The following is a 26475-nucleotide window of genomic DNA, read 5'->3' as shown; positions in this document are numbered from 1 at the left end:
TTCCAATATACCATAGTTAACACTGTTGTACTTCAAATAAAACTGTGGTGATTTGGTATGCTTCCATTGTCATAAAAAAATGTTTTACAATATGACAAAAAGATTCTAAAAGCTTATTATAATGACTTAATAAGATTTTATATAGATTTTTTTTTATTTTAATTATTACTTTCTTTCTTTTTTTTTTTTTTTTTTTAATTATTACTCTCAAGTAGCAACAATGTTGTATCAGTAACTGTGTTATTTTGGTTACTATGGTTACCACTATTTGTAATTAGCGTAATGACATCTGCAAACGTCGTCGTCTGTTAATGCCGTCAGAGGGGGTTTCCGGGTGCGACGGCATGAGATGTAGGCTAGCAGGCTAACCGAAAGTAGCGTCAAAACACTGATACTAGAGCGGTATTGATAAACGTAAAGAGAAGCGAACATGAAGGGGGTAAACGATTTTCAGGAGTGTTTTTAAAGAGAAGTCGTTGTGATCTACATAGATTGTTATAGCTCAAAATTTAAATGTCAACAACGCGGCCCCTCCTCGGGATGAAGCGAATCACCGAGGTTACCTGCACAGAGCCGCCGAGAGGCAGTCAGGCCCCGACCGCCAGCAGAACGCAGCCCAAGTCGCTCACCGTTGACGAGTTTACAGTCCATGAGGACAAACAAGCAGAGCTCAGAGGCACCAAACCCAAAGTCGAGCAGGTTTTTCAAGTGACATTCACGATCATTGGACTGCTGGATCACACTGGAGCCCACGGAAGTAAGGCTTCCAGGCAGATCTGGCTCCAGTTGAAGGGGGAAAAGGAGGATGTGTTAAAAGCGAAGGTTGGTAAAAATTAAGTGTAATATTTAGGGTAAACAATGTTGCTGCTTTAATTGGTCAGCTTGTTTGTTTGTCTGTCTGTCACATGTTAAAGAAAAAAGTATTATCATGAACTTGAATACGCTGGAGGAAGCTGATGTCAGGGACTGAACTCTGACAGCCACATGTCTGTCTGTATTTGACATTTAAATCAAGTCTTGAAGTGTGTTGTAAAGAGGCTTTTGTGTTTTTTTTTTTGTTTGTTTTTTTGACTGACCCACCCAAAATAAGTTGTATAATCAGTCTTTTACTTGGCCAACTTAAAGTGTGTTTACTTTTACATAACTCATTTCAGTCACAAGGTATCACAATTGTGCTTCATTGTGACGTCACTTGAAGATAAGTATCACCAAACCATGAACATCCGGCGTCATAATCAGTGCAAATGGATTTCGTATCTGTGTATTTCATAAGGTCTCAGTGGAGAAACACATTAGTAAGCTTTTGCACATATTTACAGATGATCCAACCCAGTTCGAGAGAGAGAGAAAATTACAGGCAGCTGCCCTGTATGTGATTATGTTTGTGTGTTTTTGTAAGGTTTATCATTAAACATTATTTATATTGTTAACCGGTTCTCACCGCCTCCTTTCCCTTACTGTGTGTTCAGACCACAGGCGAGAGCATAAAAATTAGCTCTGGCTGCCCTGTCATCAACACTATCGAACATTCGTGTATGCTCTGACATAGCTGAAATTGGCTGCAACATTGGATCGGAATGCTTGGTATTGTGAACTATATTTAAAGGGGCCACATAACATCCAGACATGTCGACCATTATCTTTTTGCTGACCTATTACAAGTAACGTATATCCTCGTGAAATCTTTTAAATGTGAAAGAAATCGATTGTTGGCAGAAAATAAAAAACAATTAAGGTTGTTTGTTACCAAAATAAACAAAATAATAATTATTTTTTTGATAATAAGCAAACAGGGACAGATCGTGTCGCCACAGCAATAATTGGTTTCTCCTCCATTTTGTCTTCGGAACCAAAGTTTACACTGTTGTGTTCTCTAGAATTTGCTAGAGCGGAGCACTTCTATATTCCAATATGTTGCTGCCGAACCACATCAAAGCTCATTACCATAATGTTGCCCACATTTTAACTTTCATCTGAAGCCCAAGATGTGCCGGCCACGGACGCAACGCTTCTCGCTGCCGAGAGACGCTGGCTGACATAGAAAATAAATGACTTCAGGTCGATTTGACGCTCTCGACGTCTCTGGTATGAACGCTCCATTATAACCCCTTTACACTAGTGTCGAAACCCAGGGAAGGTGGAGGGATGCGGCGTAGAAGAGTCCTCGCCACTACCGTCCACTGAAATCGGAGCAGCCGTGGCCATGAGAGCGGAGGAACGATCGGCAAACACGAGGGGAGGAGGGGCTCCTAGCCGACTGCCTGGAGTGGTCAGGTCCACTGCCAGGGGCGGAGGAGACCCCTACCAGGCGCTAAAACACGGCGGGGTCGAGAGGACCACCTACCGTGAATGGGGAGGGGCTCCTGGCCAAACGCCTGGAGCGGGAAAACTGCTGCCAGGGATGGGGGAGACCCCTTCCGTCCACCAAAAACACGACAGTGCATTCCATCCGCCAGGGGCTGGAGGACTGCCTCCGATCCACCTGGGGAGGCACTGCTGTCGTCCACTAGAGGGTGGAGGAGTGGCCAAGGACCACGCGATGGCGCATCAGAGAACCGGTGATTGGGGGGTTCTCCTCTCTCTCTCTCTCGCTGTTGCTCCATGTTGGGTTTTTGTTTTATGAATGCTCATCCAAGACAGATGAGCATTCATGCCAGTGAATTATAACAGCTACAACAGTAAATTACAAATGATTGATAATAATAATTAATAAATTGGAAGATATTATTACATCTAATATTTAAAATTAGGCAATCAAGCTCAGATCATTCTATCTCCATGTTTTTGAATTGGAATATGGGTAGCCTTTACCTACTGGGTCGTATACGCAGCAGTTTTGTGTGCCTTTTTATTATCGGACAAATGTGAAGGCTATGTGTAAGGCTCTTTTGGCTTCTAAACGGCTCTTTAAAAAAAACAAAATTGTTTTGTATTTTTTAAAGTCAAACATTTTGTGATAGTTTGACAACGATTGGTGTTAAAACAATTCTAATTAAATTATTAGGGTGCACAGTTCTTATATGCTGGTGTAGGTTGTGCGTAGAACCAGCTTTATTTGAGATTTTGTTTTGTCAAATTCTACACTGTGCTCTAACATTGTCTACATTATTAAAATACATCCAAAAGCTACTGTGCTTCCGACTAATTTTCCACATTCCAGCTGTTGTTTTCACAGCTGTCCTTCCTCTCAGCTGCTGTTTTTTGCTGCATCTGTGTCTGAGTGAGTGGGCTCCGCCCTCCCTCACGCATCTTTGGTTCATTGGTTGACACTGTGTGTCTGATTGACAGGAACAACAGGTGAGGCTGTTAGTCTGAGCAGACAGTCAGAACGAATGTGTGTGCACTTGAGCATTTAGGCCTATATTGTTTTTTTCTTTTTTCGTTCTTTGAATTAGTTAATTCTATTCATTTAAATGTTTTGATTATTCATATCTTAATTTTTTCATATTTTTATAAATAGATTTGTCTCTTCTGATAAGCGAGCCGGCTCCAGAGGGCATTTCTACAAAAAGTACAATCTTTGTCCCAATGTACACTTGCAAACTGTAGTGTGGCCGTTTTTGGAGCAGTGAATTCATCCTTGCTGATCAGCCTCGATCATGTCGATATAGGACTTTTTTTACTGTGGATATAGATACTTGTCTACCTGTTTTCTCCAACATCTTCACAAGGTCCTTGTTCTGGGATTGATTTGCACTTTTCTTTTTTTTTTCTTTTTATGATTTGCAAGCCCTGAGACTTGATTTGCCTTGTTCTGGGATTGATTTGCACATTTCCTAGAGACCAATCTATGTTCGTCTCTAGGAGGCAGAATGTGTCTCCTTCCTGAGCGGTATGATAGCTGTGGGGTCCCATGGTGTCTATACTTGCGCACTATTGTTTGTACAGATAAACATGGTAACTTCAGGCATTTGGAAATTGCTCCCAAGGATGAACGAGACTTGAGGAGGTCCACAATTTGTTTTCTGAGGTTTTGGCTGATTTGATTTTCCCATGATGTAAAGCAAAGAGGCACTGAGTTTGAAGATAGGCCTTAAAATACATCCATAGGTAAACCTCCAATTTAGTACACCTCCTATCAGAAGCTAATTGTCTAAAGGGTTGACATCATTTTATGGAATTTTCCAAGCTGCTTAAATGCACAGTTAACTTAGTGTATGTAAACTTCTGGCCCACTGGAATTGTGATAGTCAATTAAAAGTGAAACAATCTGTGTGAATCAATTGTTGGAAATAATTATCCATGTCATGCACAAAGTAGATGTCCTAAACATCTTGCCAAAACTATAGTTAATATTAAATCCGTGGAGTGGTTAACTTTTTTTTTAATGACTTCAACCTAAGTTTATGTAAACTTTTACTTCAACTGTATGTGTGGCAGTATGTATGAAAGGATTCAACACAGGCGGTTTTCAATCACTCCTTTAGTTGATGTGCAAGTTAAACTTAAAACATTAAAAGTACACTTTTACATTCCAAGTGTTGTAGTAGGTTGCCAGTTAATAGACTGAGCTACTACAAGTGAGATCTTTACAGTAAGACCAATAATATGAATATAGCAATACATTTTTTTAAATAAATAAATAATAATTCACCAAAATGTTATTTTCACATTCCAAAGTTTGTGGTTCCCAGTGGATTGACTGACATACTACAGATGAGATTTTTAATGATTTTTATGATAGAATATTTAAGTCAGGTTGTGGGTGGAGTTTTCAGACGATCCCTTACACACTGTAGACGAATATCCAACGAATATCGAAAATAAAACTTTACCCCACAGTTAATTGTAAGCCTATGTCTTAACAATGTAGGCATATGCTTCAATAGTCTTATGAACGTATGGTTATTTTCATCATCTTATTTAAAACTATGCCTTTTCAAACCGACCAAACCAAACATTTATGTGTTTATGTGTAGGGCTGTCTGATAAATCTGGCTAGTTGATGAGAAAGTTAGCTGAGCTACAATAAACATGGTGAGCTTTGGAGACTAAAAGGTAAAGAATTTAATTTTAAATGAGACAAATTTATCTTAACAATTAAACAGCAGAGATCTTTTATTTTGTTTCAAAGAATTCTAAAGGCGAAGGTGCAGTTTGACCAATCAGGTGTTTCAGGTTACCCATATGTGCGAATCAAATATTCAAGCCATTTATTAGTCAAATCCAATAAGCAAAACGCAAGTGTCCTGTGTGTCCCTGTATCTTTTGGTCATTCGATTTTTCTTTTAGAATCGGGTATTCAAAAACAAAAAACAAGTGGCGCTCTTGTCACGTAAATGATCACATCCGGTCACGGAATATGAACAAACGGTGCTTTTTTCGTTTCTGAGTAATTTTATTTATTGTTATCCGAAATAGAAAATGAAACTCTAATTATTTTTAAAATATCACTCATCTCTTTTTGACACTGAAAAGAGAAACGCTTTGTATTTTAATTTTAATTTTTGTATTTTAAAACAAAAATCAAATAGCCACTTGTTTTTTGTTTTTGAATACCCGATTCTAAAAGGAAAATCGAGTGACCAAAAGATACACGGCTTGGAATTTTTTTTTTTTTTCCAATTTCCTATTTTTAGCTTGAACATTAAATCGAAATAACAAAAACAAAATATATTTTTTTTTTTAATAGTCTGTGTACTTTTGCGTCCATTCCTTTTTTCTTTTTTAACCCAAAAATGAAAAACTATTCTTCTTTTTTTTTCTTTTTTTTTTTTTTTTTTGGTTTTAACACTGATAAATAAAATAAGCATATTCAAACTCCTTTCCTGTTGACCATTTCACTTTCTATTTAAAAAGGAATAAACAAGATTGGGGAAAGGCTCAATTTTGGTTTTCGTTCAGTGTTTAAAAAATAATTTTATGCCTTAATTATTTGATACGCACATGTGAGCGGCACTGAAATGCCCCTTTCATCTGATTGGTCAACTTGCCCGTCTTCTGTATCTTACTGCCTTCAGCTAGAATAAGAGTTGGGATCGCTCTGCAAATTTGTCTCAATTTTCATTAAATATAGTCCTGAACCACCACTAACTGTAAACTATGCATGCCATATGTTTTAGAATCTTGCTGCTTGGCACATCATGGTGTTGTTGTGAGGTGCTACTAATGGACGATGCGTGAGATGTCGCCAGCCACATCACTTGGCCATATGCTGACTGGGTGTTGGTCTATTATGCAGTATATTATTTTGAATAACATTGTATGATTTTGTAGTGACTGTAGTCCCATTGATACATGTAATTAAAAAAGGTGCATCACTTTATATAAAAGCCCCACGAGTTAATGAGTTAACACATTTATTTATTTATTTTTGACATTGAATAATATATTATTTATTTTTGACATTGAATAATATATTTACTAAATGTTCATCCAGGCTGAGGCAATTACGTCAGCAGCACACTCTATCAGCCATGTATGGCTTGCAAAAAAACATTGCACTTATGGAGATAGGGTGATTAGACGTCCCAATTACAGGGACAGTCCTGAGTTTACACACTGTGTCCGAATATTACCTATTAGAATTTTATGTCTTCTCTAAGCCATTTTCATGATGCCTAAGCATGAATTTATCATTCGCTTTGATCCAAAGCAACAGAACTTTTTTTTTCTTCTTTTTTTATTATTATTACATTTATCAATGGGACACAAATACATAGGTACTACAAAATCATACAGTGTTATTAAAATAAAAATTATATATGATATACCAACCCCCAGTCAGCATATGTCCAAGTGATGTGGCTTGCAATCTCTCATGCGTCATCAATTGAGAGGCAACAACACCATGATGTGCCAAGTAGCAAGATTCTAATACATATGGCATGCATAGTTTACAGTTAGTGGTGGTTCGGTTTGGGACAATGTTTAATGAAAATTTAGACAAATTTGCAGAGCAAACTAACTCTGGCTGATAGAATTAAGGCAGTACAGAAGACGGGGCAGGTTGATCAATCAGATAAAAGGGGCGTTTCAGTGCTGCTCACATGTGCATATGAAATATTCAAGCCGTAAATAATTTTTTTAAGGAATGAAATAAAGTAAATTAAGCCATTTCATCCTTTCTCTTTATTAATTGTTAAATTGAAAATGAAATAATCAACAGAAAATGAGTTTGTATCTGCTTATTCTATTCATCAGTGTTAAAATAAATAAACAAGAAACCACATTTTTAATTTATGGGTTTAAAAAGTAAAGAATGGATGCAAAAGTACACGGACCTACACAGATTTCTTTGTCTAAAACATTTTTTATTATTGGATTTCTATTGTCAGTTATGTGGAATCTCTCGACTCTTAATTATTCAGTCATATATCTGGATGCCTGACAGAATAGTGTCACTACTCACATTTCAATGAAAGCACCAAATAGGTACAGGTATCTGCTTCTCGCCTAACCAGTGTCATGGATTTTCTCATTTGTCTTTGACTTGGACCCGTTTGCTTAGTCAAGACAAGATCGGAGGCCCCCGGTGTATTTCATTTTCGGTTTTAGTTACTACTCAGAGTAGTGGCTTTTGGCCTGGTGTCATTACTGGTATTATATATGAGTATTTCTTTTACTGTAACTTGCTCGCTTAGATAAAAAAAAAAAAAAAAGTTCAGCAGAGTTAGGGCAGAATAGTCCACCCCAAGGTGTTTCTGTGTTATTTTTGTTCTTCTATTGTGTCAAGAAAGTGGAAGAGAAAAATATATTTGCTTGTATAGGCACACCCACTTACTACATCTGCATACATTTTTTATATGACTGAGTATAAAAAAAGTACCCAGAAGAGACCCAGCAATACACTCTAATTCTTATTAGCTAGATTATTGTGTTTTATAATATAGTAGCTAGTTTGTTTTCCTACTTATCAGATATTGTGTTGAGTAAATTGTGTGTACATACAAATCAAGGACACCAGCATAATGTTTTCTTTTTCTTTGAGTGTTGGAACATTGTAAATGAGTAGCCCTATGTTTTAACTTCTACATATGGGTGTGGTTTTATGGTTTTATACTTGCAATAGTCTGTAAGGCCATTCACACTCTTATTGATATGATAATGGTTATGTAATCTCCCTAGAAAGAGGTAGCTGTACACAGTGTACAGTCATTTAGGCCCTGTCCTTGAAATGAAATCTGTAAGGCCTATCACATGTTCATGCTATTTTGAAATTAAGAAACCAATTGGACTAGTTTCTGCTTCTCAGAATATTAATTATAGAATCTGCAGTATACTCAAGGCATTATACTTTGCAATGTATATTTTGTAATATATTCCCACTGTGTTGTTTTGTAGGAGTATGTGAAAGGCCTGTGTGACCCAGAGCTTCAGAAGGAAGAGTGTTACCCGGTGGACATGCATTGCATTTTTGCTGGTGCTCGTGGACTCTTTTTGGACCGGTTGCTTAGAGACACAAGTGCAGAGGTTCAAGTGGTGGAACCAGGCCGACTGAGGTTAATTGGTTGTGCGGAGGGAGTCGTTATGGCGCAGAGTCGTGTTCAACAGTTTGTCGTCCTCTTTCAGGAGAAAAGGAGCTTGCCTGCTGATAGGGAACCATTGATTAAGCGCACCTTTAAGACCTTTGTTGAGGACAGGGCTGATAAATATGCCATGGAGCTGCTCTTGCTTCCCAGTGCCCTCAAAGAGGAACTTCTGGGTTTAGCTCAAAGTCCAACCCAGCTTATGGCTATCATAGACCTAGAGCAGGATCGGTCTCAGACCAGCACACCCGTAACAGACCTATCCAACCGTATCCTGGATGCCACATTTGAGGACAAGGCCTCAGGTTTTCCATCCACTCCTGATATCATGACCGGTCTGACTGGTCGGCCCTGCTGCAAGCGGCGCTCATCTGAAAGTGAGCAGAGAGACACTAAACGACAATACTCACTGGAAAGGAGAGAAGAAGAGCAGCGGGAAGAACGACAACGAGAGCCCAGCAAGACTCATGCGATAACAGCCGCAAAGGGGATGCAGGCTGCAACGGTGCTGAACTCTAGTGAGGTGATGAACGAGGGTGAGACGGTGAGTCCTGAAACTAACTTGCGATGCCTAGTTAACTTCTTCAGAACCATGGGCTACCAGCAGGAGGTGGTGGAGCGAGTGGTGCGGGAGACGGGCCAGACAGAGGATGCATTCTTGCTGCTAGAACGGATTGTGGAGGAGACGCAGAAGACCCAGAGCATGCAGGGTTCCAAGCGGACCTCTCGTACACCCGACCCTTCCCCATCTGCAAACACTTCCTCCACCTGTACCAGGCTCAAAGAAAAGGAACGAGTGCAGATGCGAGCTCTCGCAGAGATGAAATGTAAAGAAAACATTAGGCCTCCCAGCAGTAATGGCTTAGGTCAGAAGAACCCAACAAGCCACGTGCCACTGGTTTCGGCATCTATCAAAAGAAACAATGGTGCACAGAATGACATGTGTGAAATCATCATAATTGATGATGACGATAACGACTTGGCAGAGGTGGAGAGAAAGCCCCGAATTGTAGGGCTAGATTTGAGGTCAGAGCCCAAGTTTGATTACCTGCCACGTGGAAGCTCTCAAACTATGGTTCCTGTGCGGATGGAGAGTGTGACCACTCTCCGCAGCTCCTCTCAAGGCCCTCCCTTCCGGAACACGGACACGCGACCAGGCTGCTCTTACCAGACTCTTCCTGGAAGGGCTCCTCCTCTTCGCTCGGAAGCACATAGCACCTCTAAACCAGCACCCCTCACCGGTATGTCTCGTTTCCAGCAGTCCCTGAAAACCCCCTACCGACTAGTCCTACAGAATGAACCAGGTTGCCCTGATCTTCGACACATAATCATCGATGGGAGCAATGTGGCAATGGCGTAAGTTTCCATCAGACTGTGTCATTTTCAGGAGGATATGGCAACAGTAATTTAAACTCATTCTTTTGGATACTTATTGGAATAGTTCAGCCAACAATGAAAGTTACCATGTACTCACCCTTGATGTCCTTCCAAAGATGTATTACTTTTTTCAGTAAAACATAAAATGAGTTATTTTACAAATTGTTTTCCGTTTAACGAAACTATACAGTGACCAGGGAATAATAAGCCTCAAAAACGCAATCTTAAAAGTCTTCTGAAGTCATATAAAAGCTTTGTTAGAGGAACTGACCTATTTGGTGACATTGATGGCAAACCTGGTGCGCCATATTTGAATCTGAACGCTAATGTGATTTAAGTGCTGTGGTCGAGGGGAAATTGCTGAGTGAATAACAAATTATGTTTCTTTTCTTTTTTTTTCTCTCCACACAAAGGAATCATATAGCTTTAGAATACATGAAATGTAATGCACAAGTAGTGTAAAACTACTATTATGGTCCTTTTTTTTTCTTTTTTTAGGTTTAACAAAATACCCCATGTCAATGTTTAGAAAAGAACAATGTGAATATTCCTCAATTTCTCCTATTGTGTTAAACTGAAGAAGATCAAATTAGTTTGGAAACGACATTGATATTAGTAAACAAACAAATATGAAACTAAATGTCATATCATTTCTTGGGCTGCCCCCTGATAGTCGACCAAACATTAGTCGATGAGAAGAGTCTTGGTCAACCATGTTTTGATTGGTCGGTTGGTCACAAGAAGAAAAATAAACTGCAGGAAACCAAGGAACACTGGTATTAGCCCTGGTTGGACGCTAGGTGCTACTATGTGGTAAATTTCGTTAAGCAGGGTTGGGGTTAAGCCTACACAATAAAGCAAGACACCTTTATTTCAAACTTAGGACTTTATTTTGTATTTATTTTAACTAAAATTTCAAATGAAACAAAAAAAAATAAATAAGTGCATTTAAAATATGTATTGTTCAACTATGGCTTTACAACAGTTGTTACCATATCTCTGGCAAAGAACCTACTTCATTTGTGTATTCTCTACCGGCTGGGTATTTCGTAGTCCAGAAAAATAAATTGTGTGTGAATAAATTTGTTTTGTTCCCTCATTCAGGATATATATATCGCAATATCCAATTACATCGGCAACCCTGGCTCTGGGATCGGTGAATATTCTTGCTTTAGTGATTTTGCATCAAAAATGTATTTATTTAGTTAAAAAACTTAAAACTTCAATCAAATACATTTCCAAATTCAAATTGCACTACAAATGAAACGAAAAAGCAAATAAATAAATGTTAGATATATATATATAAGTAACCACCTTTCCATTTACCATCAGCCAAGTGTCCGTCTAAACATGCAGGTGGAAAATTTCTTGCACAAATGAAGACATAAAAACAATTATAAATGTAAAAATAATCATTATTATGATGATAATAATCACGGTTCGGGGGGAATGTGTTTTTGTATTATTTTATGTTTTAATGACAGATGTATAGGCTGCAGATTTGTGGTCAAAATGAACTGCTCTGTGGAAATAAAGCGAACTGAACTCAAATCACCTCATGAACCGAGATGTCTTGAGTTAATTTTCAGCACTCATAGATGATACCGTTCTTGCAAAACAAAATTTAGAAGACCGAAACAAAGAGTAAGGACCTTTTACATGTGCGTGTTCCACGAGACTGCATGCCTTTTGTATCAGCAGCGCTTCATTCATGCGCATATACAGCTTTTTTGTCATCTGTTTTTAATACTAGTGTGTTTCTTCAAGCGCATGTCTGTGTCTATGGGCAAATTATTTGTAATATTATTTCGATAATAATAATAATTAAATACATATTATCAAATACCAAATATCGTCTTGACAAAGGCATCAGCTATTGGCGATCACGCTGACCATTTTCAATCCCAGAGTCTGTCGTCACAACCCTAATGTGCATTTCTCTCTATAAATTAACAAAATGTTCAGACAGTCACTTTGCTGTTTTTTTCCAACACATTCAGAATAATTACAGCTTTTGCCGGTGTCTCTGCAGCTCGTTTCATGCATGCGCTTGTAAAATGTATACTTTAAAGGCTCATTATTACAGTTTAGTATTTCTCTGTAATGTAGAACAGTGTTAGCAATGTTACTGATAACATTCTTTCTCAGTCCTGGAACTCAAACCATTTTCTGATGCCCCCAATATATATATATATATAAGTAATTTAATTAATATCATAAACGTGCTAGTCGACTAATAGCTTAAAGGGGTCATGACATGAGAAACCAAATTTGCCTTGATCTTTTGGTATATAAGAGGTCTTTGTATCATTAAAACGTCCTGCAAGTTTAATATTTTAAGACGTCCTCCCCATTCTAAACGAATCATTTATTTAATCAAGCTCAAAATACAGCTCGTTCTGGATTCATGGTTAGAAGTGACGTGTCGGTTAGAAGTGATGTACCAGCGTTTGCATATGACCGCCTCCAGCGCAAGACAACTACGCTCATTTCAGTATCGCCGTCGCCTCACAAGTGTTCAGTCGATGGACAGCGAGCTCTGACAGAGACTACTTGTGCACAGGAAAATTACGATGCCACACAGATGTGCTGTTCCTGGCTGTGGTCAAACAAAACCTCTGAATAAGCTGCCGAAAGATCCAGGCGTCAGGGAAAAATGGATGCAGTTTATTTTTTGCGGACGTTCCAGTCACGGCAGTGTTAACTTAAGCGTTTGTTCTGTACATTTTAAGGATGACTGTTTTGAGAACAAATCTCAATATGATGCTGGCTTTGCCAGAAAACTGTTGCTCAAAGATAAGTCCGTGCCGACTATTCTGGGAACAACGACGACGCAAACTGTAAGTAATCTATTTTAAACTTTAAACTACTTTTTAAAGCGCAATTTCATTCATTATGAATAATCACAGTGTTTTTACTTAGTTTACTTGCATATTGTTCTGGCTGGGAGCGTCAATAATTGATACATAGGCACTGGCGTTAGCCAATCATAACAGTGAGCGTTAACACTGAAGTCTTAAATGGAAAACGCCCCCAAAACAGACTGTTTGAATCAGAGGATGAGAAACAGGGTGGGAAAAGGTCATAAATCACTAGATTTTAAAAGTTTTTCTTAAAAAAAAATATATTAATACTATAATTGCACCTAAGGGAACATAATAATACAATAAAAAAAACCATGTCATGACCCCTTTAAACTAATGACTACTTGTCAACTAGGAAAATCTTTGGTCGGGGGCAGCCCTAATAATTTCAGTATTTTTAGGTTTAGCATTTGCTTGTGTAATCAAACTGTTGTAAAGGTGTGATTTGATTCTTTTTTGGAGACAATTCGAGGGAGTGTGTAAATGTTTTTTATTGTGTGAGCACTCTTAAAGGTCTTAAAGCTTTGAGTTTATGAACTGTTGTTTGAAAACCTAAAACCAGGTACAACCCCCTTCTTCCTTTCTACAGTGCTGCATCTCTTTCTTACCCACACACCCCTTCCTAACTCCCTCTTCACTAAAAGGCGACCTCTCAATTGGGCTCTCCCCTTGTCAGCCCCTTCTTATGCCCTTTAAGCAGCTTACTGGAGGTGACTGAGTTTCTTAGAAGATGCACTAGTATGGAAACTGAGGTGTTAAAACAGATTAAGGAGAGGGAAAATATCCTTTAAGGATGTTTTGTTTAGCTCAATTGTAAAAGACGTGGGCATATACTAGAAAGATGTGAAACGTGGGGTGTGTTTGAGGTTTTAAGAAATATTTCCACTATCAAATAATTTAAAGAGACATAGAGGGTATGCGTAATGCGAAGGTTGTCTTTAGCTACTCGAGAAAATAAAGTCCTTTGTTGGACTGCGGTGCACTGCAGCAGAGCACTCGTACCTTAACTAATTACTCCATATTATTCATGCAGAGCACTGAACAGTCAGCCTATCACATGTTCAATGAGTCTTGAAGTGCTCACATAGAGTTCCTTAGGGCTGACTTGTATGCTTGCATGACTAAATCTGCCAGTGAACTCTTGTTGCCACAGCAGCTCAAATATGTAGTAACCAAGAACTGCCACTGGTGCAGCAGATAAGAAAGAAAGGTGTTGATATCTTGCATTTGGGGTTGAAGCCTTAATGTTGTTATGAAAGAGAAATCAATGGCACTGTTAAGCCTTTAGCAGTGGGTCAAAGGCCATTGGCACGAAACTGGTGCAGTGTAAATGCAGCAATTCTTGAGTCGTGTGTAATGATGTCATCCATGACTCTAGTGTGGCACTTATCCAGGATTGTGTTTCTATTTAATTTCTCATTTTTGCTTTTTTCTTAGGTGGTATGATAGTAAAAATCCTAGCGCAACAGTTGAGTTTCAGAAGTAGAAATCCCATGCATTTTATACAGAGTGCAACAATCGGGTTCTGGAAGTAAAAATGGCATTCATTTTGTACAGAGCGCAACAGTCAGCTTCCAAATGTAAACAACCATCCACCCCCACAAAGCACTGTGAATGATGCATTCGAGTCAGTCTTCCTACAATGTCAAACATATATTTGTATATATGTGAATATTTTGCAATAAGCATAAAAAATATTGTTTTAATGTTTAATTGGCAGCTGTCCTATCAATCAATAGTTTGCGATGCTTTATGGGATTGTAGTTCCCTTGTAAAAATGTGATAAGTACACAGTCTTGTACCTTTTTGTCTTTTTTCAATTTTCATAAACCTTTTTTATTTTACATTCAATTATACTTTCAATTAATGTTTGTAATGCTATTCATTATTGTTCAGTGATTCATCTTAGAGCTGGATGGTTGGTTTCATGGCTTAGAACTTAACTGAAGAAATGTTTTTTTAAATCACTATGGAGAAATTGAATGGGAAAAAATTATTCTTTAACCACGGCCTCTGAAAATGTGGGTGATTACTGTTTCACTCAATACAAGCACAGCCTGTAATTTAGGACAAAGGACAGTCATGGACGTTAGGTCCTTGTTTATCTAACCTGACTATTTCAGTGTTAGATTTTCAGGTCAGGGTGATTAAGATATTCATAAGGATGAGTTAGAGGTAAACCACAGGGGTTTTTCATTTGGTATTTCTTGTCATAAATACGAGGGAGAAATGAAAGATTTTTTGCATATTTAGCTATTTACATTTCCAGACAGGGAAAGTTATTTTACTCTTTACGTCAGCGGTAGTTGATTTAGTAACACTTCCTGTTTAAAATAACTTTCTCTCGTAGAGGGAAGTTCCCTCTGACCCCTCTGTGGTTCAATTTTGTGTCTGTGTGTGGACTGGTGGGTGTGTGTGTACACCGGATTACATCTATACATGTGTCATTCTGTCTGACCACTATGAATAGATGAAGATGTGCATCTATTTTTGCACCCTTTTGCGTCACTTTTGAGTCTAATCGAGACTTGTTAAGCAAAAGAAAGTAAATGATGGACAACTGTTTTCAGATTCATTTACATCTGTCATTATCTCTTTATCACTGTGTAGATACATTGTGAAATGGAATTCAGTGCTATTTCCTAGTTTCTAGTCGATCTTCAAGAGGGAAACTTTTGTCTTTAGTTATTTCATCAGCCTTTCAGATGAACTTGACATGTTTGGATGGAAATGCTTTTTTTCATTTTAATCTAATTTTGTTTATAAAAAAATAGTCAGATCATACGAGTCAAGAATGTTACAAATCAAGGTTTATATAACTGTCAGTTCATTCTTCATTGGAAATGGATGGTCAAGTTAAGCGCATTGAATTGTGGGCTTGTGTGGAGTCTACGGTCAAAGGTTTTGAAACGCTTACTCATGCTTTATTTTTTATATATATATATATATATATATATATATATATATATTAGATAGATAGATATATATAGATATATATATTAATAAAAAATATTAGCACATTTTAAAATAATAGTAAAGTCATCAGAACTATGTAATAACATACATTGAATTATGGGAATTATGTTGTGACTAAACAAAATCAAAAATAAATCAAAACTGTGTTATATTTTAGCACCTTCAAAGTAGTCACCTTTTGCATAGAATTTGTACTCTTGGCATTTTCTCAACCAACTTCTTGAGGTATCACCCTGGGATGCTTTTTAAACAGTATTGAAGGAGTTCCCATCTATGTTGGGCACTTATTGGCTGCTTTTCTTTATAATTTTGGTCCAAGTCATAAATCTCAAAAATGTAAATAACAAAAATGTTAAGATCATGAGAAACATTTCAGTTAAGTGTTTCAAAAGTTTTGACCAGTAGTGTATACTATACATTTTGGCAAATTATGTAGGTTGTTTGACTATTATATGCATACTGAAAATTAGCATACTGTGCACAATATACATACTGCAAAAATAGAAGGAATATTTAGATTTCATACAATTCCAAACATAGCCATTAACCACCAAACTGATTGTGACTTTGACCTCCCTTCTGGCTGTCCCCAGGCATGGACTTCATCTGATCTTTTCTTGTCGTGGGATTGCCATTGCTGTAGAGGCCTTTTGGCGCAGAGGTCACAGAGAAATCACAGTCTTTGTACCTCAGTGGAGACAGAAGAGAGACCCCAACATCACTGGTAGGAGCTTAATAGACCTCTTGATTTTAACAGATAGACATTTGATAGACACAGTAAATCCCAGAAAGATCTCACAGAACTTTTTTCTTACTGTTGCAGCCCGAAAAAGCTAAATTTTCAGTGGCTTTTTTAAAACAAAAATGTATTCAGTTTTTTGTAGGTTGTGTGTTTTGTAGGAAAAAGATGATAAGAATTATTTATTTAACGTCAGTGCATAATAAATGAATATGCAGCAAGGATGCAATTATTAGGCTCAAGACAAACAATATGCAGTATAAATTTATGCATTTTGTAATCAACTAAAAAAAAAAGATTTTTGGAAACATGATCACTCTGTGAACATAAAACATTTTTCCTATATTGATGCTAACTTTGAAATGGAATTAACTGCAAGACAGCAGAAGATTGGCCTGTGGATATTGAGTAGCTTATATTGGTTATTTTTCCCTCAAATGTATGTGGAATCTTTGAATAAATAAGACAAAATTGTAAATATTGTGCAAATCTGTTGGAATTTGCATACATTTTTGGTGATCACAAAGTTAAAAAATCAAGGTTGAAAAGACTTATACAGTGGCAAAGAAAAAGTATGTGAACCCTATGGATTTACTTGGATGTATGTATAAATTTGCCTTTATCTGGTTTGATCTTCATCTAAGTTACAATAATAAATTAACACAATATATTTTAACTAATAACACATAAATTATTGTATGGTTCTTGTACATATTGAAAACATCATTCAAACCGTCACAGTGTAGGCTGGAAAAAGCATGTGAACCCCTAGGCTAATACTGCCAACAAAAGCATATTGTAGTCAGGAGTTGGCAAACATGGCATTAAATGAGATTGGAGGTGTGGGTTAAAGCTACTTTGACTTATAAAAAGCATTCAAACATTTTGGGTTTGTTATTCACAAGAAGCGTCTGCTGACATGGACCATGACTTGCAAAAAATAGATCTCAGAAGACCTACGATGAAGAATTTATTGTAATTGTAAAGGGTTATAAAGTTATCTTGAAGAGCTTACATATTCATCTGTCCACAGTTAGACAAATTGTCTATAAATGGAGAAGATTTAGTACTGTGCTACTCCCCCTTGAAGTGGCTGTCCAGCCAAGATGACTCTTGAGTGCATACCGCAAAATGCTCAGTGGGGTAAAAAAAGAACACTATGTGACAGTTTAAGACTTGAAGGAATCATTGGAACTGGTTAACATCTCTGTTCATGAGTCTACTATATGGAACACATAAACCGGCATGGTGTCCATGGATGGATTGCTACTTTACAACAAAAACTTTGCTGTGCATCTGAAGTTTGCCAGAGACCACCTTGACACTCCACAATACTACTGGGAAAATGTTTTGTGGACTGATGAAACTAAGGTTGAATTATTTAGGAAGAACACCTAGCACTACACGTGTCATAAAAAGGGCACCGCATACCGCAAAAAAAAGAAAATCCACCTTTTGGAGTAGCGCAGTCAGAGTCCATACCTTAACCCATTCACACCAGACATCCTAATAGGGTTGCAACGGTATGAAATTTTCACAGTACGATAACTGTCTTAGAAAATATCACGGTATACGTTATTACACAATTATTATTATTATCAGTTATAATGACCCTTAAAGAAGTGAAAACAGAGGTTTTCTCTTTTTTTGGTTGAACAAAAGCTTTATTATAATTGAAACTTAAAACCATTTTTTAATGGAAGTATGTGTAAAAACGTTTCCCTTTTGAAAATAAATAGAATAAATAAGAACGCTAACAGAATTTTATAATAATAAACCAAATTCTAAACATGATAAAAAAATATCATGTAACTATAACATGTTATATAACTAAACATGTTAGTTTACATGTTAGCATAGCATGTTAAATTAACTATTAAATGATAAATAACATCAGCTGTGTGAGCTTTTAAAGTAATGTCCTATGATTATTATCAATTAACATATACTGTAGGTGCACGAAAGCGCAGCCAGACTGCTTCGCTCTGTACTTTTAACTCAGTGGTTCTCAACTGGTTTTGCTTCAGGACAGATTTTACATTGGAATTCAAGTGGAGATCCACTATAGTAAAAAAGTAACCTGTATTTAATGTATCCTGGTTCGCATTTCCCTTTATGTTGCATAGTTTTATTCATGGATTTCAAGTACAAGGACATGTATCAAGTGACATTTATTTTTGTTGATTATGTCAAACATAATTCAAACAGAACATTACATATTACACAGGAGGAAAAACTCCACATTACCATGGTTTGGTCAGTGTAGCTAGTCTTAATTAATAGTAATAATAACAAATTATAGTATTTATAAAAAAAATAAATACTAGCTGAAACACATCTTGAAACTTTAACTACAACTGTTGATATAAAATGAGGTGTAATATATTCTACCTTTTAGATTATTTCATATGAAACTATAGTGTTTTGTCAAAATATAACAGTTACTTTTACTCATGTAAACTAGTGAAACAATTTTGCAAAGATGTTGATGTGTAAGGATTTGATTTTTTGGCACATACCACAGTGTTCCTCCTCAGTGCTGTTTGGCATGTCAGGGCTGCCTACTGTTTGAGAGGTTCGACTTGACTTTCTCCGTAATGCTTTAAACTAGAAAAGTCTCAGTAGAATTGAAACTGGTAACATCGGTTTTGAGGTCTGCACACCGCAATATCGAGGGAAGCCCGGTTGTTGTACTCATGCACCAGAGAGAAGAGCAGATCATGATCACGAGCTGATTCCGTTACACTCGTGCAAAAGTGCAGATGAGAAGCCTTTAGCTGATTCTGAGATTATCATTAAATCTGCCTCGGCAGTCCTAAATAGGCTATCACTTGGGCGGCAACAGAAATATCTTCATTGGGAGAACCATGGCATTGTTCTTTCCCTGCTGTCCGTGACCCAGTCCGAATAGACCTGTGACCCACCAGTTGGAGAAACAATGCTTTAACTCACATACACACTCACTTATGTCAGTCCCCCTCGCCTCGCTTCTCTCTGACATTTTCTCAGCTGCATGTATGTGTGTGGTGCAAGTTGACGAATCTGAGAGGCAGTCGAGGAGGAAAGGAGAAGTGCACGTGCAGGTAGGATTCTCTGTCCGGTTGCATTTTTTCTCTCAGTGCCATAGACAAGCAAATGTACATGGTATGAAAACCATGAATTTTCATACATTGGTTTACCGCTGCAACCGTACATCCTAAGAATATGTCTGAGCTGATACAGTTCTGTAAGAAAGAATGGTCTAAAATTCCTTCTGAACGTTGTGCAAGTCTAATCAGCAGCTACCAGAAACACTCGGTTAAGGTTATTAAATCCAAGGGTTCACTTTCTTTTTCCACAGCACTGTAAATGTTTAATGTCATGTGTTTAATAAAGATGTAAAAGATTACAATTGTTTGTGTTTTTAGTAGTGCTGCACGATAAATCATATCGCAATCGCGATGTGAGCCTGTGCGATTATATGACGGCAAAATGCTGCGATTTTATTAAATAAATAAGTGCATGTGTGGACGTGACAGCCCATTATCTCTGAGAGCTGTTTGCCCATTTTCTACACCGCTAATAAAAAGATGACCAGTCAGTCTCAGTTTAGGGAGTGACACGTGTCGTCATGTGAGTTTCCGGTGTGCAGCGTGGAAATCATGTGAAGATGGATGCCGAGCAGACCGACACTGAACTGGTGGCCAGAAAAAATAACACGGATCATAGCTTGGCGATATATCTTTATTTCATCCTTAAAGTTCATATAATACAGGAGTGTGCCAGGTAAATAAACACAAACTCCAAAACTGTCATTCTCGGTGCGGTCAGAGCCGCTTCAACCAGTCGCGGAAGAGACACAATCTGAGGCGAGTCGAGACCGGGAGAGATTTCAAGTTCTGCCGGGTGATGCGCACTCTAACACGGAGACACTCGTCTCTCAACCCCCGCTGTCTGCAGCTTGCAATGTGTAGCATCATTGATGAGATCATCATGATAAGATCAATGTTATGTGAAAAATAACACTAAAATGACAACAACAATAAAATGTGTGTGTGTGTGTGTGTGTGTGTGTGTGTGTGTGTGTGTGTGTGTGTGTGTGTGTGTGTGTGTGTGTGTGTGTGTGTGTGTGTGTGTGTGTGTGTGTGTGTATATAGACAAGTTTGACAAATGCTTATCAATAATACTCTTATGGCTAAAATGTTAAAATGACTAAATGTTACTAAAATATGACTAAAATGTCAAAAGTTTTCATTGACTAAAACTACATTAAAAAGCCCAGTAAACAAAGCACAATTACAGATGTGTTTGCGAATGTCACGCCATATGACAAGTCTTCACAGAGATATAAAGAGACATTGACCGTTAGCAAAGTGGGATTTCAGAAAATGATCCACACACTGGACAAGAGGTACCAGCGATAAGTAGAACTTTTAAGAAAGAGGATTTGGAAATACCAGTTGGTCATTTAAAAAAAAAAAGCACGCTACAACAACAACAGTTTATATAAAATATTATTTTAATTTGAAAACACTGAATTTAAAGTTGTCGTTGTTGCTAGTTTGTATGTTTGAGTTGAGAAATACACATTTCAGAATTATCAGTAATCTATTTGTGCATTTTCCTTGATAACCAAGCAAGTTGACTCATGTTACCATTTGTTTATTATATCGCAATCGCAATATTAGCCTCAATAATCGCAATATGTCATTTTCCCCAAATCGTGCAGCCCTAGTTTTTAGCTAGTCTATACTTGTGACTTTGAAGGTGAAATCACATTTTATGACCAATTAATGCAGAACACCAGCTAATGCTAAAGGGTTCACATACTTTTTCTTGCCACTGTATACTAAAACATTTTTTAGAGTGGAAAAATATTTTTCTCCTTACTGTTACAGAACAGAACTTTCTGACCCAACTGGAGAACTTGCGACTCCTCTCTTTCACCCCATCTAGAGAAGTGTGTGGACAGAGGATTTCCTCCCATGATGACAGGTACAAGATTCATCTCAGAACTTAACATATTACCACACAATTTTGACTTCAGTAGCTTGTGGCTCTGATTCATTCACGTACAGATGTTTTATTATGTATTCTGGAATCAGATTCAGTGCATTTAATCAAGAGGCAGTATTTCCAATTGTCTGTCTATCCAGCCAGTCTGATTCATGAATTTTCTCTTATCAGGTTCCTGCTTCATCTGGCTGAGAAAACAGGAGGGGTCATCGTCACCAATGACAACCTGAGGGACTTTGTGAACCAGTCAGAAGTGTGGAGAAGGATCATCCAGGAGAGGTCCAGCTGTATACCCATATTTTTTTCATGTTCTCCTTTACAGCCAGATGTTATCTAGAAAACTTTCAAAGCTTTCAACTCTTAATGTTAATAATCTGCTTATATTGCCTCAAATTTAGAGCTAAATGTAGGTTGTTGTTGTTTTACAGACTTTTGCAGTTCACCTTTGTAGAAGACCACTTTATGATCCCAGATGACCCACTTGGAAAGCATGGACCTCACTTAGACGAGTTCTTGCTTAAGCAGAGACAGTGAGTTAAAAATACACTTTTCAGGGTTGTCAAACATTCACAGGCTTCTGAGCAGAAGAATATGGTTTCCTCATAACTATTCTGTCCTCTTACAGAGGTAGCCCTATCATTCCGCATTTGAGGACAGACCTTCAGGCAACTCCATCAGTATACACCCAGGCAATGCAGCAAATGCCACATCCCTCCTCCCCTTTGCACTGGCCACAGTCCGGCCCTCCTGACTGGCACCACCCTCTGCCATCCCCCTCTCCACCACCCCAGCGATCGCCCTCAGAAACCACAGCACTGCAGAGGAAGTTGTACGACATCTTTCCTGACCAAAAGCAGCGCATTGACCGTATCCTCAGCGACAACCCATATATGAGGGACCTGAATGCGTTGTCAGGCCTATTGCTGGGCTAATGCACACTCGCACACCCATTACAGTTACACTCTTGGCTACATCCTAGTCTTAGATGTGATCGCCACAAACATCAGTGTAAGTGCATGGAGGTCACAGGACTTTTTTTTATTATTAAAGACTACCATGTTTGAAAAGCGCTGCTACAAGCATTTATTTGTTTGAGGGATTCTGTTCCATCAACTAATTTGGATATCTTGGGGCCTTGACAATTACTGCAAGCACAATAAACTTCAGTTACGTTTTCTGAGGAAACTTTAACTATGCGAGAATGGCATATATTTTATGTAAATATTTATGAAGAATAATCTTCCTTTTCTGTAAATTGTCTTTTCAAAATCTTTATTCTAAGAGGTGTTCCAGCTACACAGTTGTTGAACTGGCTTTGCTGAAATTACTGCTGAAGGACAAATGTTTATTTGCTGTTTTTATATGGTTTTGCTTTCTGTTTTAAAGTTTTTGTGAATATCAACCTTAACTCAAACAAGTTCTAGTCTCCAGTCACTCTAAATTGCCCTACTGAAGTGCCCTGTCATTTGCTTGCATGATAGAATTGCCCCACTCTGTCTAAAGTGGCTTTACTTCCTTATTCCTAATTTTAGTTCCTGGCTGCGTTCCCCTTCACTTTAACCCTCCTTAACTGTTAAAATATGGTCAACACCTTGGCTGTTTGCGGTCATTTTTGACCGGATACAATAAAGGTCTACCCCTTTTTTATTTTTATGAAATGTTATAACACTAACTTCCCTGAAGTAGTAACAATAACATTTTGGGGATTTTTGGCACTTTTGGGATTTTAGGATATTTAGATCTTATTTGCATGTACATTTTTCAATTTCACAATCATTTACGGATGCAAAAAGCAACTTCACTACAGTAAAAATGGTGGCGGGGGGTCTATATGTATATAGGACTGTGTGCGTGCATTCTGCATGTGATTGTGTGTGTGCATGCATGTGAATCTTTTGCACACTGGATGTTTTATAGTCTCACTCCATTTCTGTGGGTTTGTTCAGCATTTTGACTGATATATAGATTGTATTCAACACATAAAAAAAAAAAAAGAAATTATCTGTGTTAGGGTCTTTCCCATTCATTTCCTATGGTTGATCAATTTTGACCGTGGACATACAAGGTGTCTATTTTTATTACGACCACTTAGATTCATCAAATGAAGTCCAAATTTAATTTAATTTTTTCAGATTGCACATTTTTTTTTTTTCTCCCCAATTTGGCATGCCCAATTTCCAGTGCCCTCTAGGTCCTTGTGGTGGTGTAGTGACTCACCTCAATCTGGGTAGGGGAGACAGTCAATCTGCGCATATTATCACGTGACTTGAGCGCGTTATCACAGAGACCTATTGCGTTTGGAGGCTTCACACTATTTTTCTAAGCATCCACGCACAACTCACCACATGCCCCACCAAGAGCGAGAACCACATTATAGCGATCACAATCAGGTTAATCCTACATGACTCTACCCACCCTAGCAACCAAGCCAATTGGTTGCTTAGGAAGCCTGACTGGAGTCATCAGATTGCATATATAATAGTCACCAAGTTTTGAAACACTCAGATTAAGGAAGCCATTTTTATTTAAAAAATGAAATGGGTAAAAAATGACCAAACAGCCTAGTAGGTTTAAACATGCACTCACTAACTACACTCTCTAAGCGCTTCCTCTTGGGGGAATCCCAGATGCCATTTTGGAAGTCCATTCCACTTAGTTAAAGGGATAGTTCACCCAAAATTGACTCCTCATTTACTCAGCTTCATACCATTCTATATGTGTATGAATTGGGGGGTTTTTTCTGCATTTTCTAAAAATCTTAATTTGAGTTCAGCAGAAGAAAGTCATAAATATCAGGTATGAGGTTGAATAAATGATGAGAGAATTTCTTTTTTGGGGGTGAACTATCCCTTTAAACGAAAATTCGGGTTCAATCAAAGTTAAACTCAATCTGGGGCATTTGTGTCATTATGTTGATTACCACAAAAATTCATTATGACCTTTTTTTTTTTTTTTTTTTACAAAGCAAAAATTCTGGGTTCCTGTGAGGCACATACAATGGAAGTGAATGGGGGCCAATCTGTAAATGTTAAAATACTCACCGTTTCAAAAGTATAGCCACAAGACATAAACAATATGCATTTTAACATGATTTTAGTGTGATAAAATCGCTTAAAACCTTTGTCAAGCCATGACTGTAATGTCAACAAACCCTAATAACAGCTGTAAAAATGACAATTTAAACAGCTTTAAAGCTAAACAAAAATGCATGATTTTTAACATAAGATTTAATATAAGTGCTTTTATAAAATTACCAGCTTCATATTTCTGCCTTTAAGACAACCAAAGATTGGCCTCATTCAGTCCCATTGTAAGTGCCTCACTGTAACATATCTTTTTAGATTTTTTCATTTTTGTGAAAATCTAAATTATGTCACAAATGCTGTCGATTAATTTTAATTTGTACTGAACCCGGAATATTCCTTTAAACCTTATTGCACAAGCGGGTTTACTCGCGCAGTGTAATTAATAAGTTAGTTCACTGAGAGAAGTGCATGTTTACTTTGTGACGTGAGAGACAATGGTAAGCTATTTTTAGGAAGCCATGGTGACCACCTATGTGTCCCAGGAAATTATGTATCAGTTCAGGTTAAATGGCTTCAAAAGTTTTCAGATTACTCAGCGACCTGAATCTACCATTACCTGTTGTGCAATCAACCTTTGTCCCAATTGTGACCATCAGAGGGCACTGTGGGTTTTTTGGCTCTCTAATGAACAGCATTATGAAATGAGGAAAGAATTACAGTGTACAGTTGAATAATGCCACGTCATTTTAAAACGACAAAAGCATTTTATAATATTGACACTACGGTGAAAATATAGTACAATACTTTTAACTGTCATTGTTGCCATGTCATCTTTTCGCTGTTTCTGAAATATGTGTAGTGTTGGGTTTTGTGAATTGGTATTCAATTTTGGGAATGAACCCATAGAAGCATCAAAGTCTCGGCAGACACTGTGGGTATCTCACAGTATGGCTGCTGAAAGCTTTGCTTTTTTTTTTTTTTTTTTAAGACATTGTTAATAAAGGTAATTTATGTGTTTATTACGACTTCTCAGTTCTTTTCTTGTTTTTTAACATACAAAAGTAGCGGGTTGTATTAGTATTCGCATTTTAATTGTGGCAGGACGCACTCTTTAAACTGGATTTCGTTGATTATTCTATTGAGAGTGGAAGTTTTACTGCATGTGAACGTCAATGACAGTAGGGGGCGACATCAGAGTTTTTTTAAAGGACTGAACTCACAGAAATCCAGTGTCCTTCCAAACCATGTACATTCAGATGCTTGTGAACTAAAGTTTCGTTTGTTACTAATCCTCAGAACTGATTAAGAATGGAAAAGAGTCTTAGGAAATAGTTTTGGCAGTGTGACAAGAGGGGTGTCCCTGTCTTCCTCTGTGATGTCACTTGTGGCTCAGGTTCTCTTAAAGGGGACCTATTATGCAAAATTCAATTTTGCATGGTGTTTGAACATAAATGTGTGTTGGCAGTGTGTGTACGCAATCACCCTATAATGATAAAAATCCACTCAGTCCTTTTTTTTTTCACATTAATCAAAAGCACTGTCTCAGAACAAGCTTTTTTTTATTTAAAATGTTTTTTTCTATTAATGCTCAAAACTGTAAATAAGTAATAACAGTCAACAACAAAACACATACCAAAAAAAGAGAATACAAAACTTACATAATATAAATTGGAACATACTGACAAATTATGAGAATTACATGACACTGAACAAATGAAAATAATTGCAAACAGATAATGTTTTAAATGATTTTTTGTTCTCAGACAATTTAATTGAAATTAGGTATTTTTCAAGTTCTTTCATAAAAACAAGAAAGAGAGGTTTAGCATTTAGATATTTAGATTTATGACTGGAACTTGGTGAGTAACAAGATCAGATTAATTACATAAACTACCTTTACATTAAAATGACATTTTTAGATTGATAATTTTCAACTAGTATCACATCCTTCCAATACAACACACATTCATTATCAATTTAATTCCTAATAAATCCTAAAACATCTTGCCAGAACATTTTAGTAAAGGGAC

The 26475-nt window shown here is 37.4% G+C and overlaps 1 protein-coding gene across 1 annotated transcript; it reads left to right on the top strand.

Moving 5' to 3' along the window:
• The first annotated feature begins 329 nt into the window (after positions 1–329).
• LOC127661608 (NEDD4-binding protein 1-like) lies at positions 330–25435 on the top strand. The gene is made up of 7 exons (XM_052152377.1): positions 330–822; positions 8284–9824; positions 16279–16409; positions 21302–21398; positions 21591–21698; positions 21848–21949; positions 22045–25435. The coding sequence occupies exons 1-7, from the start codon at positions 514–516 to the stop codon at positions 22349–22351; spliced, it is 2595 nt and encodes an 864-aa protein (XP_052008337.1). The 5' UTR covers positions 330–513; the 3' UTR covers positions 22352–25435.
• The last annotated feature ends 1040 nt before the right edge of the window (positions 25436–26475 follow it).

Source organism: Xyrauchen texanus, chromosome 21 (genome assembly GCF_025860055.1).
Source record: "Xyrauchen texanus isolate HMW12.3.18 chromosome 21, RBS_HiC_50CHRs, whole genome shotgun sequence".
In the NCBI taxonomy this organism is placed as follows: domain Eukaryota; kingdom Metazoa; phylum Chordata; class Actinopteri; order Cypriniformes; family Catostomidae; genus Xyrauchen; species Xyrauchen texanus.
This window is presented reverse-complemented; position numbering and strand designations above follow the sequence as displayed.